This window comes from Aquarana catesbeiana, linkage group LG12 (genome assembly GCF_042186555.1).
Source record: "Aquarana catesbeiana isolate 2022-GZ linkage group LG12, ASM4218655v1, whole genome shotgun sequence".
In the NCBI taxonomy this organism is placed as follows: Eukaryota; Metazoa; Chordata; class Amphibia; order Anura; family Ranidae; genus Aquarana; species Aquarana catesbeiana.
This window is the reverse complement of record NC_133335.1, coordinates 54,329,978-54,345,051: the sequence shown is the minus strand read 5'-3', so window position 1 is coordinate 54,345,051 and position 15,074 is coordinate 54,329,978. Positions and strand designations below refer to the sequence as shown.

At 43.8% G+C, this 15,074-nt stretch overlaps 1 protein-coding gene across 2 annotated transcripts in view; it reads left to right on the top strand.

Annotated features, from left to right (window-relative positions):
- The window catches only part of ABI3 (ABI family member 3), a 109,018-nt gene that overhangs the window by 20,033 nt on the left and 73,911 nt on the right, over window positions 1–15,074 (top strand). For both annotated transcript variants that reach the window (XM_073607817.1, XM_073607816.1), the window contains exon 3: window positions 12,605–12,781. In XM_073607817.1, coding sequence (XP_073463918.1) covers window positions 12,605–12,781 — 177 coding nt within the window. The remainder of the gene's footprint in view (window positions 1–12,604; window positions 12,782–15,074) is intronic.

The following is a 15,074-nucleotide window of genomic DNA, read 5'->3' as shown; positions in this document are numbered from 1 at the left end:
TCCCCTTTACAAATTTTTCTATGGCAACGACTCAAACACAGAGATGCTCCCCTAAGAGGTCTTCGTTACCCTGGGATCCTCCCATGATCTTTTAACAATAAAGAAAATACAGGAAGAGCGTACACTAATGAGACCTGGAGGGGAGTCTCTCTGATGCACACAGGGAGGGCTTCTGTTAGAGAGTCTGTTAGAAAGAGCCCCCAGACATAGTACAGGAGACGGTCAGAGACTGCAGACATGATACAAGAGACGGTCAGAGACTGCAATCATAATACAGGAGATGGTCAGAGACTGCAGACATAGTACAGGAGATGGTCAGAGACTGCAGATATAATACAGGAGATGGTCAGAGACTTCATACATAGTACAGGAGATGGTCAGAGACTTCAGACATAGTACAAGAGATGGTCAGAGACTGCAGACATAGTACAGGAGATGATCAGAGACTGCAGACATAGTATAGGAGATGATCAGAGACTGCAGACATAGTATAGGAGATGGTCAGAGACTGCAGACATAGTACAGGAGATGGTCAGAGACTGCAGTTCCTATGGACGTTAGTAGATGATGGCCGATCGGCCCTCTCACCTGACCCAGCGATACAGCAACGGTTCCTCTGATCAGGAGTCAGCTCACGCTGAATTGCCCATGGTGACTCCGCTGGATAGCATCCAGATCTGTATTCCTGCAATGACTCCATTCCTTTCTCTGCCAGGGATGGTGCTAGGCTGAGTGGCTTTCCCTCTGGTGGTGCAGGGCAGCTGGGTTCTCTCTCTGATGGTGCTCTTTCAGCACTGTCCTCTCCCTCTGGAGTTCTGGGTGTACTTCCCTGAAAGCTTTCCTGGATCCTGTCTCTCTCTCTCTCTCCCATTCAGCTGAGCATGCTGAGTGGGCTGCAGTTTCCGTGTTACAGTGGGGCTGCCAGTCCTCGGGACTATATGTCCCACAATCCTCTTCTCTGCTTCTTTTTTCTATTCTATTTCTTCCCTGGCTGATATGAAGGCGGGGGAAGAAATAGAATGGGCAGCTGTGCTGGCAAGCGCTGCTCACTAGTACAGCACCGAGGAGAGGGAGGGAGAGGGAGGGGGGAAAGAAGAGCCTGCAGCTGCAGCGGCATCACTAGGGTTGGGATCACCCCCCCTTCCACCAACTATAGTCACCCCTCAGTACAGACCCCCCTCCACTAAGTATAGACCCTCCTCCATGAGTGCAGAACTCGCACTAAGTATAAACCCCTCCCTCAGTACAGACCTTCCTCAGTACAGACCCCCCTCCATCAGTACAGAACCCCCAGAAACCCCCCCATTAGTACAGACCCCCCAGGACAGACCCCCCCACCATTAGTACAGACCTCCCAGGACAAACCACCCCCCTCCATTAGTACAGACCCCCCCAGGACCAACCACCCCCTTCATTAGTACAGACCCCCCCAGGACAGACCTCCCCCTCTATTAGTACAGACCCCCCCAGGACAAACCACCCTCCATTAGTACAGACCCCCCCTCCATTAGTACAGACCCCCCCAGGACAGACCCCCCCATTAATACAGACCCCCCCAGGACAAACCCACCTCCATTAGCACAGACCCCCCAGGACAGACCTCCACCTCCATTATTCCAGACCCCCCAGGACAAACCCCCCTCCATTCGTGCAGACCCCCCTCCATTAGTACAGACCCCCCCAATTAGTACAGACCCCCCATTAGTACAGACCCCCACATCCTTTAGTACAGACCCCCCCAGGACTGACCCCCCCATTAGTACAGACCCCCCCAAAACAGACCCCCCCTCCATTAGCACAGACCCCCAGGACAGACCCCCCTCCATTAGTGCAGACCCCCCCATTAGAGTACATAAAAACACCCGGATGGAGAACAGTTCACAGCAGGCAGGAGTAAGAGACACAGAGAGGAGAAGAACATGAATCAGACACGGACCCCCCCCCCCAGCTACGTCACTGCACGGCTGGTCTCTCTCCACACAGAGACCAGCTGCTCCGCCTCCGATCTCATCTCCGGCTGCTCTCCTTCTCTGACAGGAGGAGGGGGGAGGGACTTGAGCAGGAAACACAGCGGCAGTGAGCACCCACCTAGGATCGGCCCTGACCTTAACGTGAACCTGTACTACATATTTTAAAAGTTCTGCCTACAATATACACCATACAGTATTTACTTTACAAGACAGAAAAGCCTTTATAGCATGCATCTATGATATTGGTTTAACTTTATTACTGTGGCCTGGCTTTTCCTGTACCAACTGCCATTCTTCTGCTCAATGACAGTGTCCTTACTGGCCATTGAAGCAATGTCATTGGACAATGGAACGATGACAGTTGTCAGAGCCCAAAGTCACACCAAACTCTGGTCTAAAAAATGATATTCTATTATGTATTCTTAACTCAGAAAGGTATCTTTATGCACTCATTCGCATCTGAATCTCCATATTCCTTTTTTGTTCTGCTATGATCCAGCTTCCAGTTAGAGGGTAGCCAGGTTCATTTTCCATGGTCCCACTACATGTAGGAACATAGTCACCTTGCCCTTGCAACAAGTGATACTGGGGTAGATTTACAAAAACTAATGCACTCAGAATCTGGTGCCGCTGCTCATAGTAACCAAACAGCTTCTAACTTCAGGTTCTTCAATTAAGCTTTGGCAATACAACCTGGAAGCTGAATGGTTTCTATGCAGAGCTGCAACAGATTTTCATGCTCCAATTTTAGTAAGTAAACCCCACTGTGTAGCTGATAGCATCCCAACAACTAATGTCACTGTGTGGACGACAGCATCCTAGCAACTGGTGACACTATGTTGCTGACTGCATTAGGACTGCTAGGGCAACTGGTGACACTGTGTAGCTGACAGCATCCTAGCAACTAGTGACACCGTGTAGCTGACAGCATCCTAGCAACTGGTTACACTGTGTAGCGGACAGCATCCTAGTACCTAGTAACCCTGTGTAGCTGACAGCATCCTAGCAACTGGTGGCACTGTGTACCTGATAGCATTCCAACAACTGATGACACTGTGTAGACAACAGCATCCTAGCAACTGGTGGCACTGTGCAGCTGATAGCATTCCAACAACTAATGACACTGTGTAGACAACAGCATCCTAGCAACTGGTGACACTATGTAGCCTACAGGATCCCAATATATATAGATGACAGCATCCTAGCAACTGGGGACACTGTGTAGCTGTCAGCATCCTAGCAACTGGGGACACTGTGTAGCTGTCAGCATCCTAGCAACTGGTGACACTGTGTAGCTGACAGCATCCTAGCAATCAGTAAGGGGGTGGCACATGCCAAGATGTATACACACTGAAACCCCACTGTGAGCATTAGGGCTTGTCTCTTTACCCTGATATAGAGTTGGCTTTAATTGCCTTCAATTTCCTTATCTATGAACTGGAAATAATTATTTTTGAATTTGTCACAGCAATAGCAACCCATTATGAACGTGGTAGAAGTAAGAACTAAATGTTGCATGTGTAAGAACTCTTAACGAAACTGTGGCAAGTCTTTCATGAAGTAGGCATGGGACGTTCTAAAGGGATCATGCTGCCAGAAAAGTGTTGCAAATGCTTTATTGAATCGCTCCCAACAATTTGGAGGGATGTGATATCTAGGTGTCCACAGGCTTCTGGCACAATAGTCTAGTATCAAAAGCCTGAAAAAGTTTTAACCCTTCCTCATTGTGTCTAGGCCTAAAAAAGGTTTGGCTAAAATTTTGGCAAAAATATGAGCAGGAGAGGAATATGTCCTTAGCCAAGGGATGGAGGTTGGAACGGTATTGCATTGTGATGAACACTAACTACAATAGAAGAAGAAGAGAAAACAGTCAGAGTTCCTGTACAGACCTGATAAAGGAAAAGCAGGTGTTTGATAGCACAATGAAAAGAAAACTTTCTTCACAGTCTCTGCAAATGTGAAACTATGTATATAGTATATTTAGAGAAAAACTGCTGCCATCTACTGTTATTTTCAAGAATTGGTTTTCTTTGTTGAAATGGTTTTCATTGTTCTTATTTGATGATTATTGCAGTTCGTATTTGCTAGCTATCAAGGCAATTTTACAAATAATTACATATGTAACTTCTTTACTTTATAAGCCAACTCTCTATGTTTAATGAATCACACTCTGCAAAGAAGGACAATGATGAGCCAGCTCAACTTGAAACTAATATTTCAATACTGTGGGGTTACCCGCCACTCTCACCACTTACCACTCGGTGTCTACAATTGCAAGATTTGCTTGATGAAGTCGATGGCTCTCTGCCACAAAAGGTGTCACTCTTTTGTAGTTATGTAAAAAAGGATGAAAGAGCATGCCACAGGTTTATATCAAGTCCAGTAGAAAGTTTTATTAGAAGTCACAGACCATAGTCAATGCATAGTCCAGTAGAAGGTTTTATTAGAAGTCTGAGACCATAGTCAATGCATTTTGGAGGCTCATAACTCCCCCGTCATCAGGATTGAAGACTAAAATAACATAAAACAATATACTGTACGTAAAAGTTGGCAGAACAAACAACCTATTGAAAAAGTATACTGCATTGATGTAATAAATGTTTAAAACACATAATCATCTCATGCATTTAAACATAAAAGGCCTTTATATGTAAACTGCGCATTATATATATATACATAGGCACACAAACACACAGTATGTAGTTCTTACCCTCAAAGGAGCCACTGTCCTCTGTCACTGTGCCCACAACTCTGCAAATAGCACCAAACAAACAATTAACGTAGACAGCAACCCCACCTCAACCATATACTGGGGCAATCCTAACTAAGGAGAGCCAAGCCACATTAACAGTTCAGCAGTCAGTAACATATCCTCTCTCTTCTGCTGACCAGCTTGTTGGGGACCAACTATTATGTCAATGTGCTCACGATAATGTCCCTTTAAGGGCTGATAAAGGCACTGACTTTGTAATACTTGCAGGCAACACTGTTCCTCTTTTTAAAGTGTAGTAGTAGGGTTTGTCCAATGGTATCTCATTAACACCTGTGATAGCAGGTGATCTCCGTCTGTTCCCTGTTGACAGCACAACTGGTCAGTCTCTATGGTGTCCTTCCCCTTGATCGGGCAGGGGGGTTCCATCAGCATCTGTGGTGTATCAGATGATGCCTAACACTGTTCCTCTCTCCCTCTCAGGTGCAGTAATGAATAATCTGCTGGCAGACTGAAGCACGGACATTCCCTCTGAATGTCCTCCACACTCTCTTTCTCTTCAGCCTGGAAGCAACAACCTCTACCTTTTAATCTCTGTTGAGAGCTCGAAATACTCTGGTATCTGTAGCTTCTCTTTGCTCAGTCCATAAGGCAACTTAATCTATTAGGCTCTACTTTTCCCACAATCCCCTGCTCTTCCCAGTAGTCACGGGGATCCAAACAGTCTTTCCTCTGTGTGGTGGGTAGACCCAGCAGGCTACACAAGTTCTGTAATCACAGTCTCAAAATGCAACTGTGCCTGTACCTCTATTAAAAGCAATGACAGCAGAATTATACACAGTATATACAAGAGGTGTCCCAAAAAGTTCATGGCCCAACATGGAAGGAGTGACCACAGAGACATGAAATTTGAAGAAGAATATTCAGAGTGTTCCATCAGCAGACAAAGTAATGGTGACAGTCTTCTGGGGGTGTTGAATCCCAAAAGACTGTCGCCATCATTTTGACTGCTGATGGAACTCTCCAAGCCTTCTTCCACTTTCTCCATTTTCAATTCAACCATGGGGAGAGGGGGGTGCCAATTGTTTGCAAGGAGCAAATGAAAAATTTATATCGTGCATGCATCATTTTCAGTGCCAAACATCCAGAAGAGTGTCTTGGTGCACTGATAAAGTTTCATGTCTGTGTGGTCGCTCCTTCCAAGTCAGGCCATGAACTTTTGGGATGCCTCACATATATACAGTAGATAAAAAAAAAAAGGGATCTAATACAAATAAGAATATACAGTAGTAGTAAAACCACTGAAACAATAAAAGCAATAACCAAGGAAACATTGCAGATAATATACAGTATAATAATAAAACATACAATAGTAAAATATCATATCAATTACTCACATAACCAATAAACCAACCAAAACCAATCAAACCAACAAATCAAAATCTTGCATACCAAGAAGTCTAAAAAAAAAATTCCAATAGCGTTTATTGTAATAGATGACGTAATGATAAATGAATTAGCAGTCTGAGGATTCTGCTGATGAATGAATAACATGTAAGTAGAAATGTATGCAGAAAAAAAAGGTGTTAGTAAGGAATTGCACGGGAAAAAGCATAGGAATTATAGCAGGAAAAAGAAATAGATGTATATATGAGCCAGTACATATGGTAGAGATGAAAGGTATTCTGTTTGGCAAGATGTGAGAGAGACTTCGTGAGTAGTAGAGATGAGGTTGAACTCAGAAGTCTATTACCTGTGCCGGACCAATGAACTGTGAGAGGGAATTCTCCTCCTCACAGCTGCATGTACTGAAACTGGAGGGGGTGTTCGTGACATCATTGACCTGATATGGCCACATGGCCATCCTAAGTCTAAGTCAGTGTCATAGACCTAATATGGCCATGTGGCCATCCTAAGTCTATGTCAATGTCATTGACCTGATATGGCTATGTGGCCATCTCAAGTCTAAGTAAATGTCATTGACCTAATATGGCCATTTGCCCATCCTAAGTCTAAATCAATGTCATTGACCTGATATGGCCTTTTGATCATCCTAAGTCAATGTCATTGACCTAATAAGGCCATTTGGCCATCCTAAGTCTAAGTCAATGTCATTGACATGATATGGCCAAGTGGTCATCCTAAGTCTAAGTCAATGTCATTGACCTAATAAGGCCATTTGGCCATCCTAAGTCTAAGTCAATGTCATTGACATGATATGGTTATGTGGTCATCCTAAGTCTAAGTCAATGTCATTGACCTAATAAGGCCATTTGGCCATCCTAAGTCTAAGTCAATGTCATTGACATGATATGGTCATGTGGTCATCCTAAGTCTAAGTCAATGTCATTGACCTAATAAGGCCATTTGGCCATCCTAAGTCTAAGTCAATGTCATTGACATGATATAGCCATGTGGTCATCCTAAGTCTAAGTCAATGTCATTGACTTGATATGGCCATGTGACCATCCCAAGTTTAAGTCAATGTCATTGACCTAGTATTGCCATGTGGCCATATTAGGTCAAGGTAATGCTGCACATATGGTTAATAAACTTCACAGTGCGAAGGGGGATGAGTAAAATGAGGGTGCTTTAATAAATGGTAGCTGCAATGAAATAGAGTACATTTATCACATTGGGGAAAGGGGTGTAACTGACAGGAAGTTCCCACAAGAAATGAGTAACGAAGTTCCTCTTTCCACTGGCTTTGCTTTGAGAAAGGTACCCTCTTTCTAAAAACAGTTTTACTGTAGTCGCAGGGTGTTATTACTGAGAATATAATAGATTTTTTTTTTTTGCTGGCTGCTTGCTGGGGGTAATTTTCACATACTTTATACTCTCCCCAACAAAAATTATGCTGTCTTCAACATAAGCAGATATGGTATGGCACAACAAAATTTTATTTCTGTCTTGCATTATCTTTAGGGGGTTAGGGGTAAGTAGCAATCCTTGTTGCTGGGGAGGCATGCTCTCTGTGACAGTTGCTCCCATAGGTGGTCAGTCACAGTTTCTTACTAGGCCTATTGCATGATATGGTGGTGTCTTCTTGCTAGTACACCAAGCTATTTGGTAAACCTTGTTCATCACATATTTGTGTAAGTTACTGTAATTCAACCAGGGATGATGAAGAACTAGGGGACACACTCTTACTTTTGTCCCTTTGCTTAACTAAATGGCTAGATATATATTTGCCATGTCAGTCTTTTAAAAAATTTGTAATATTTATGTTTTAGGTGAGAACGCATTGAACAACGTCAGGGACAGCAACATTTGGCCAAAGAAAGAATTGAAAATGACAATATACAGTTCTTAAAAAATTGTTTTAAAGTAAACTAGTAGACCAGGGCCTAGAAAGAAGTCACAGTGAGCACCAGGATGGACAGGTCGGTTAAAAATTGATAGCTGGAGATGGAAAGACGGGAAGCCCTAACTACCGGGTTTTTTGCCACATCAGTTTACAGTTCCCACTAATAACATTGTCCATTTTTGTGGCCAACTTTTTTCCTCTTTAACCGCTCCCCGACCGGCTCCGGTATTTATATGGCGGCAGAATGGCTCTGCTACGTGAATTGCCGTATACATATATATCTGCTCCTTTAAGAGCCATAGCAGGCGCGCGCGCCCGCTGCACTTGTGGTTGTGGGCACGAGAGCAGGAACGGGGATTTGTGTGTGTAAACACACAAATCCTTGTCCTGTCAGGGGAGGAGAAACAGATCGTGTGTTCCTACTAAGTAGAAACAACGATATGTCTCCTCCCCCAGTCAGTCCACTCCTCTCACAGTTAAAACACACCTAGGGAACACACATTTAACCCCTTGATCGCCACCTAGTGTTAACCCCTTCCCTGCCAGTGACATTTATACAGTAATCAGTGGCTATTTTTAGCTCTGATCGCTGTGTAAATGTCAATGGTCCCAAAAAAGTGTCAAAAGTGTCTGATCTCTCCACCGCAATGTCGCAGTGCTGATATAAATTGCTGATCGCCGACACTACTACCCTGTTTCCCCCAAAATAAGACCTAGCGTGATTGTCGGTGATGGCTGCAGTATAAGCCCTACCCCCCAAATAAGCCCTAGTTAAAGTCCTTGTAGGTCTTATTTTTAGAGTAGGGCTTATTTTCGGGGAAACAGGGTAGGGATTATTTGGGGGGTAGGGCTTATATTTCAGCCATCACCGACAATCACGCTAGGTCTTATTTTCGGGGAAACAGGGTAGTAAAAAAAAAAAAAAATAATAAAAATGCTATAAATCTATCCCCTATTTTGTAGACTCTATAACTTTTGCGCAAACCACTCAATATGCGCTTATTGCAATTTTTTTTTTACCAAAAATATGTAGAAGAATACATATAGGCCTAAACTGATGAAGAAATGAGTTTTTTTTTTTTTTTAAATTTGGGATATTTATTATAGCAAAAAGTACAAAATATTGTGTTTTTTTTTTAAATTGTCGCTGTTCTTTTGTTTATATCGCAAAAAATAAAAAACACAGAGGTGATCAAATACCACCAAAAGAAAGCTCTATTAGTGGGAAAAAAAGGACGTACATTTTGTTTGGGTACAACGACGCACGACTGCGCAATTGTCAGTTAAAGAGACGCAGTGTTGTATCGCAAAAAATGGACTGGTCAGGAAGGGGGTACATTTTTCTGGGGCTGAAGTGGTTAATCTAGTTCCATCACCTAAAACTGTACTTGCTTTACTATCTGCAATCAAAGTTTATGGCCCAGCTCAATTGGCCCAGGAATGACAGCTGCCTTCCAGGTTCCCATCACAAGTGGGTAGCAGCAGGAGAAAAGACAAATTAGGTTTTTGCATTGTAAAGGCAATTTAATAGAGGAAAATATATAATATAAATATATAAACTCGCGCACTCGCGCACACTCGATGGTGTGAAAAAAATGGGTGATAGAAAAATGATTGAATGAAGCTGTTATACATAAAGTGCTAGACAGTTGGACATAGTGATAAAATATATAAATACAGCGCTCACAAACAAAAACTCATAATAGGTGATGACAAAAACATAAAGTCCATACAAGACTGTGAAGGTGCTTCACAAATAATGTGTAAAAATGCAGGGAATGCTTCACATCTAATGTGCGGAAAGTGCAGAAAAAATTTTCAGGTGTTCCAAGACACCCCCAATAATTTAATAGAAGACTTGGTGGATAATAGCAGAAGGAGAGATAAACAGTGTAGTTACAGATTACACAGGTGTAGCACTTATCCCCAAAGAGGCCAACCCAGGTCCCTTACCTGTCTAGAGGCTGCCAGCCCAGGTACCAGCTCCAGAGCACACCCAGGTTCAGTCTAATGGTGTCTTTTTGAAGATTAAGGCCCCTTTCACACTGGGGCGGTGGGGGCGTCGGCGGTACAACAGCTCTATTGTTAGCGCTGCTGTACCGTCGTTCTTGCAGCGGTATTCGGCCGCTAGCGGTGCGGTTTTAACCCCCGCTGGCGGCCGAAAAAGGGTTAAAATCCCTCGTACAGCGCGGCTATAGCCGCGCTGTCCCATTGATTTCAATGGGCAGGAGCGGTGAATACACCGCTCCTTCACCGCTCCAAAAAAGCGGTTTGCAGGACTTTTTTCACCCTGCCTGCGCACCGCTTCAGTGTGAAAGCCCTCGGGCTTTCACACTGAACAAACAGCGGAGGCTGTTTAGGGGCGGTTTGTATTTTTAGCGCAATACCGCCTGCAAACCGCCCCAGTGTGAAAGGGGTCTTATTGCAGTACTTGGGTAGAGAGATGAGGGTACAGGATACTTCAAAGCACGTGCAGGCATTAGAGGACAGATTCTCAGGAAAAGTCCTTCAGTAGCAGTCTTAAAGAAGAATTTTTATTTTCCCATTCAGTGGGGCTGTGCCCACACTGCATGTGTTAACTGCTTGTTTTGTCCAGGGGTGAAAAGAAAGGCTATCCTTTCCCAGTCCTTCAAATCTCTGGAAAAAATACTCCCCCACATCCAGAGGTGGACTGTTCCTGCCTTCCTCACGTTGGCCGTAGAGCTGGTCTGTGGCCGTGATGATATAAGGAGCAGTCCATTCACAAGACTGCTAGCAGGTAGAGGGGCTGGAATGGCGGGGATCGGTCTTGCGCTCGGAGGATCCGAGGATTAGGTAAGTATATCTCATCTCTGTAATCACCTAAAAAAAAAACAAAAAAAAAAACCAGCAGTTAAGCCATACAGTGCGGACATAGCCCCACTGCATGGGAAAATAAAAAGTATGCCTGGAGTACTTCTTTAAGTATTGTTGGAGGTAGAGGGGATAGCCAGCTAGTCTCTATGCAAACAGTCACAGTCCTTGTAGCAACCTCTGAAGTCTAACCATCAAAGCACAGGCACACCTAGAACTCTGGGCAAAAGGTCCTACTCACAATGTACCGAGACAGCTCCCCAACCAGCTTTCCTGTGACACTCTTCAGGGAAAGGGGTCCTTCTCCATCCCAAATTTCTGAAGTAGTTTCCCCCTGCAATTGTCTTTCAGTACATATTCATTTAGGCCTTCACCCAAGCACTTGTTGAGGCCTGATAAAAACAGCTTTTCAGTAGCACAAGCTGCCTCCCAGAGGCAGAGACCCCAGAAGAGAGAGAGCTCAGACCCTCCCAAACATTTAACCTCTCCCCAGCCACAACTTCTTGGGCCTCCCTCCCAGGGATTGGCTAGGGTCAGATACATTTTCATAACCCAGTGGTTAACTCTCCTACTCTTTTTCTAGAAGCTTCTTCCAGAGGCAGGCAGGAGCAATTAACCACCAGGCTTTGGGATAGACCTAACCAGGCCTGAAAAATAAATTTATGCTTAGCTGGGTGCAGCAGAGCCAAAAATTCAGTGCATCCAGCTTAGGGCAAGGTGCTACAAAGGTATCTAATAAAGTGTTACTAACTCTCTTGTAGCTGAAGTCCCCAGTTTCTTCTACACTCCAACAAATCTATTGGATGAATGTAATGTCATCATTGGGTTTATCATGGCTGCAGCAATTGATTAAAACTAGGAAAGGTGGGGATTTCCTGCCACTGGTGGCCGTGAAAGATATAAGAAGCAAGCACTTTATTTATACAAACCTGAAATAAAGGTTAACGTTGGATTTACTTTTAAAGGCTCAACTTTGTACATACCTGCTTTGTTCCCATATGCGTATAATAATTCAAATGCTATTTCTTTCCTAGTAGAACTGCAATTACAGCAGAGTTTATGGAATGCAGTGTGCAAACTGGGAGCAGTTATAAGAGATAAAGGGATAATTCTCCCACTCTACAAGACTCTGGTCCGGCCACACCTAGAGTATGCTGTCCAGTTCTGGGCACCAGTCCTCAGGAAGGATGTGCTGGAACTGGAGCGGGTCCAGAGAAAGGCAACAAAGCTAATAAAGAGTCTGGAGGATATTAGTTATGCGGAAAGGTTACAAGCACTGAACTTGTTCTCTCTGGAGAAGAGACGCTTGAGAGGGGATATGACTTCAATCTACAAATACCGTACTGGTGACCTCATAATAGGGATGAAACTTTTCCGCGCAAGGGAATTTAATAAGACACGCGACCATTCACTAAAATTAGAAGAAAAGTTTTCCCTTTAACTGCGTAGAAGGTTCTTTACTGTAAGAGCAGTGAGGATGTGGAATTCCCTTCCACAGGTGGTGGTTTCAGCAGGGGGCATCGATAGTTTCAAAAAACTATTAGATAAGCACCTGAACGACCACAACATACAGGGATATACAATGTAATACTGACATATAATCACACACATAGGTTGGACTTGATGGACTTGTGTCTTTTTCCAGCCTCGCCTACTATGTAACTATGTAAGTATTTAATCGAATCAGCTGTGTTTCTATTGTCCCCTGGTGGTAAGGAAAATGTAAAATATCATCCATGGCTACATAAAATGACATTTATTTTTTCATTTTATTTCTGTCTGCAGTTAATAGATATCCATGGCGAAAAAGTTTCCCGGCGCAAAATTGGAGGTTTGACCATTTCGAAAAAGTTCCCACGCACTCAAAAAATTGTGTATGGAGAGAACAAAGGACCACAGTCCACATATGTCAGAAATCCCATAAATTTCTCTTCCCTTGATAACATGGGCCATGGAATCGTGGTGAGACTTTCACTCATTGTGAACATTGTAACATTGTACATGTTGTGTTTTACATCCACTTTCTTATTACAACAGTTTTGCAGGGTGTTTAAATATGATTGTGCAGTTCAATAGTCACCAGATTTAGACCCAGTAATCAGCTCTCAGTAAAAGACCTGGTCAGATACTCCCCTTCTTCTCTGCAATATAAGTGTTAAGCCACTTGTGATGGTTGCTACTCAGCTCTGCCAGCAGAGAGCACTGGTGAGAGTAGGAGAGACTAACTGGATTTTAAAGTGATTCTAAAGGCTTTTGTTTAAATAATAAACATTTTATACTTAAAGTGATTGTAAAGGATTTTTTTTTTTTTTTAATAACAAACAAAAATGTCATACTTACCTCCACTGTGCAGCTCGTTTTGCACAGAGTGGCACCGATCATCCTCTTCTGGGGTCCCCCAGCGGCTCTCGCAGCCCCTCCCCGCATCAGATAACCCCCTAGGAGAAGCACTCTCCTGAGGGGGTTACCTTGAGGGCGCGCTCCCGAGTCCAGCATTTGCGTCCACAGACACGAATGCGGGGCTCGGCCTCGCCCCCCCCGGCACCCACATCATTGGATTTGATTGACAGCAGCGGGAGCCAATGGTTGCGCTGCTATCAATCTATCTAATCAAGAGCCGGGACACTGTGGAGGGGACAGTGCGTCTCCACCGAGGAGATGAAGGGGCTCAGGTAAGTAAAATGGAGGGGGGGGGGGACGGTGACTGTCAGGTGTTTTTTCGCCTTAAAGCGAATGTAACCCCAAATTTATTTATTTTTTTATGTCATACTGTAGAGTATAGGATTTCCTATCATTTGAGTCCAGTCTTGCCACAAAGAGTTAATCCAGCTCTGAGTAATCCTCTTTTATTGTTCAGTGAGATAAAACTTGACAAACAGAGAAAAACTTTGTCAAATCCTCCCCCTTGCGGTGAGTGACAGGTGATTTACATCTCGTGCACTAGCCTAAGACATGCATTATTTTTTAATTCCCTCCCCCACTCCTTTCTTCAGCAGCTCTGCAAGGATTGGCTGTTCCACACCTCAGCATGATTTGGCATGCTGAAGTCATGTGGTTACTTTCCTGTCTTTTCACTGGATGTTAGAGATCATAGCAGAAGTTCAGTGTAAGAAATACACAGGAGAAAATGCATATTGACAAGGGGAGTGTAGAGGTGGGCGGGGAGTCTACTGACATCATGACTCCACCCACCGAGCTCCAGACAACAGACCCGCCCACAGAATCTGCAGTTTTTCGGGTCTAATAACAGACAGAGGGGAGACATTTGACAGGTAAAGATACATGCAGGAGGCGTGTATATCCTTATAGATAACCCCTATGGCAGTAGTTTAGAAAGGATGACATTAGGTTTACATCCACTTTAATGCATAGGATGTATTAAGGTGAGAAAACACAAGGGTTTACAACCCCTTTAACTGCTGTGTGTAAGGGTTTTGCACTAAGCGGCCCCGAACCTCCTCTTCTGGGGTCCCCCGCCGGCGCTCTCCACTCCTCCTGTTCTTTGAAATGACTTATTCAGCCCACAGGCCTTGTGTTTGACACATGTGCATTAAGGTAAAAAAAAAACTTTTTTACCTTTATAAATGCGAAGAATGTTGGGCACACTAATTAATCCTTAGGGGTCTGTTTATAAAAAAATGTGCTGTGCAATGTCTCAAGCATTCACACAGTTGTCACCATTAACCCACATAATTTGCCTAATTAATTTATTTCCTATGATGATCATCAGCTCCAACTAGTAGCCACATTGTGGTCTTTTCCTGAAATGCCTCAATCAGAAAATGATGGAAATTATTTGAGATGGCTGTGAGGATGCTTGACACATTCTCACAGCAAATATTTGATGAATGTTCCCCTTAGCAACCAATACAAATTCATTTTAAATTGATCTGAAATAAAGTGAACAAATCTGATGTAGTTACAGCTCATTATTACTAGTTCTAATGTTCGGCGCGCACGTTGCACTGCGCGGGTGCCAATGCGCGTGGCCGGCGGTCGTGGGCACGAGAGCCAGAACAGGGACGTGTGTGTGTAAACACACAAATCCCTGTTCTTTGAGGAGAGACAGATTGTGAGTTCCTAATAGCTAGGAACAATGATCTGTCATTTCCTCCAGTCATCCCCCTACAGTTAGAACACACACTAGGGAACACACTTAGCCCCTTGATCGCCCCTGGTGTTAACCCCTTCCCTGCCAGTGAAATTTACACAGAAATCAGTGCATTTTTATAGCACTGATCGCTGTATAATTGCC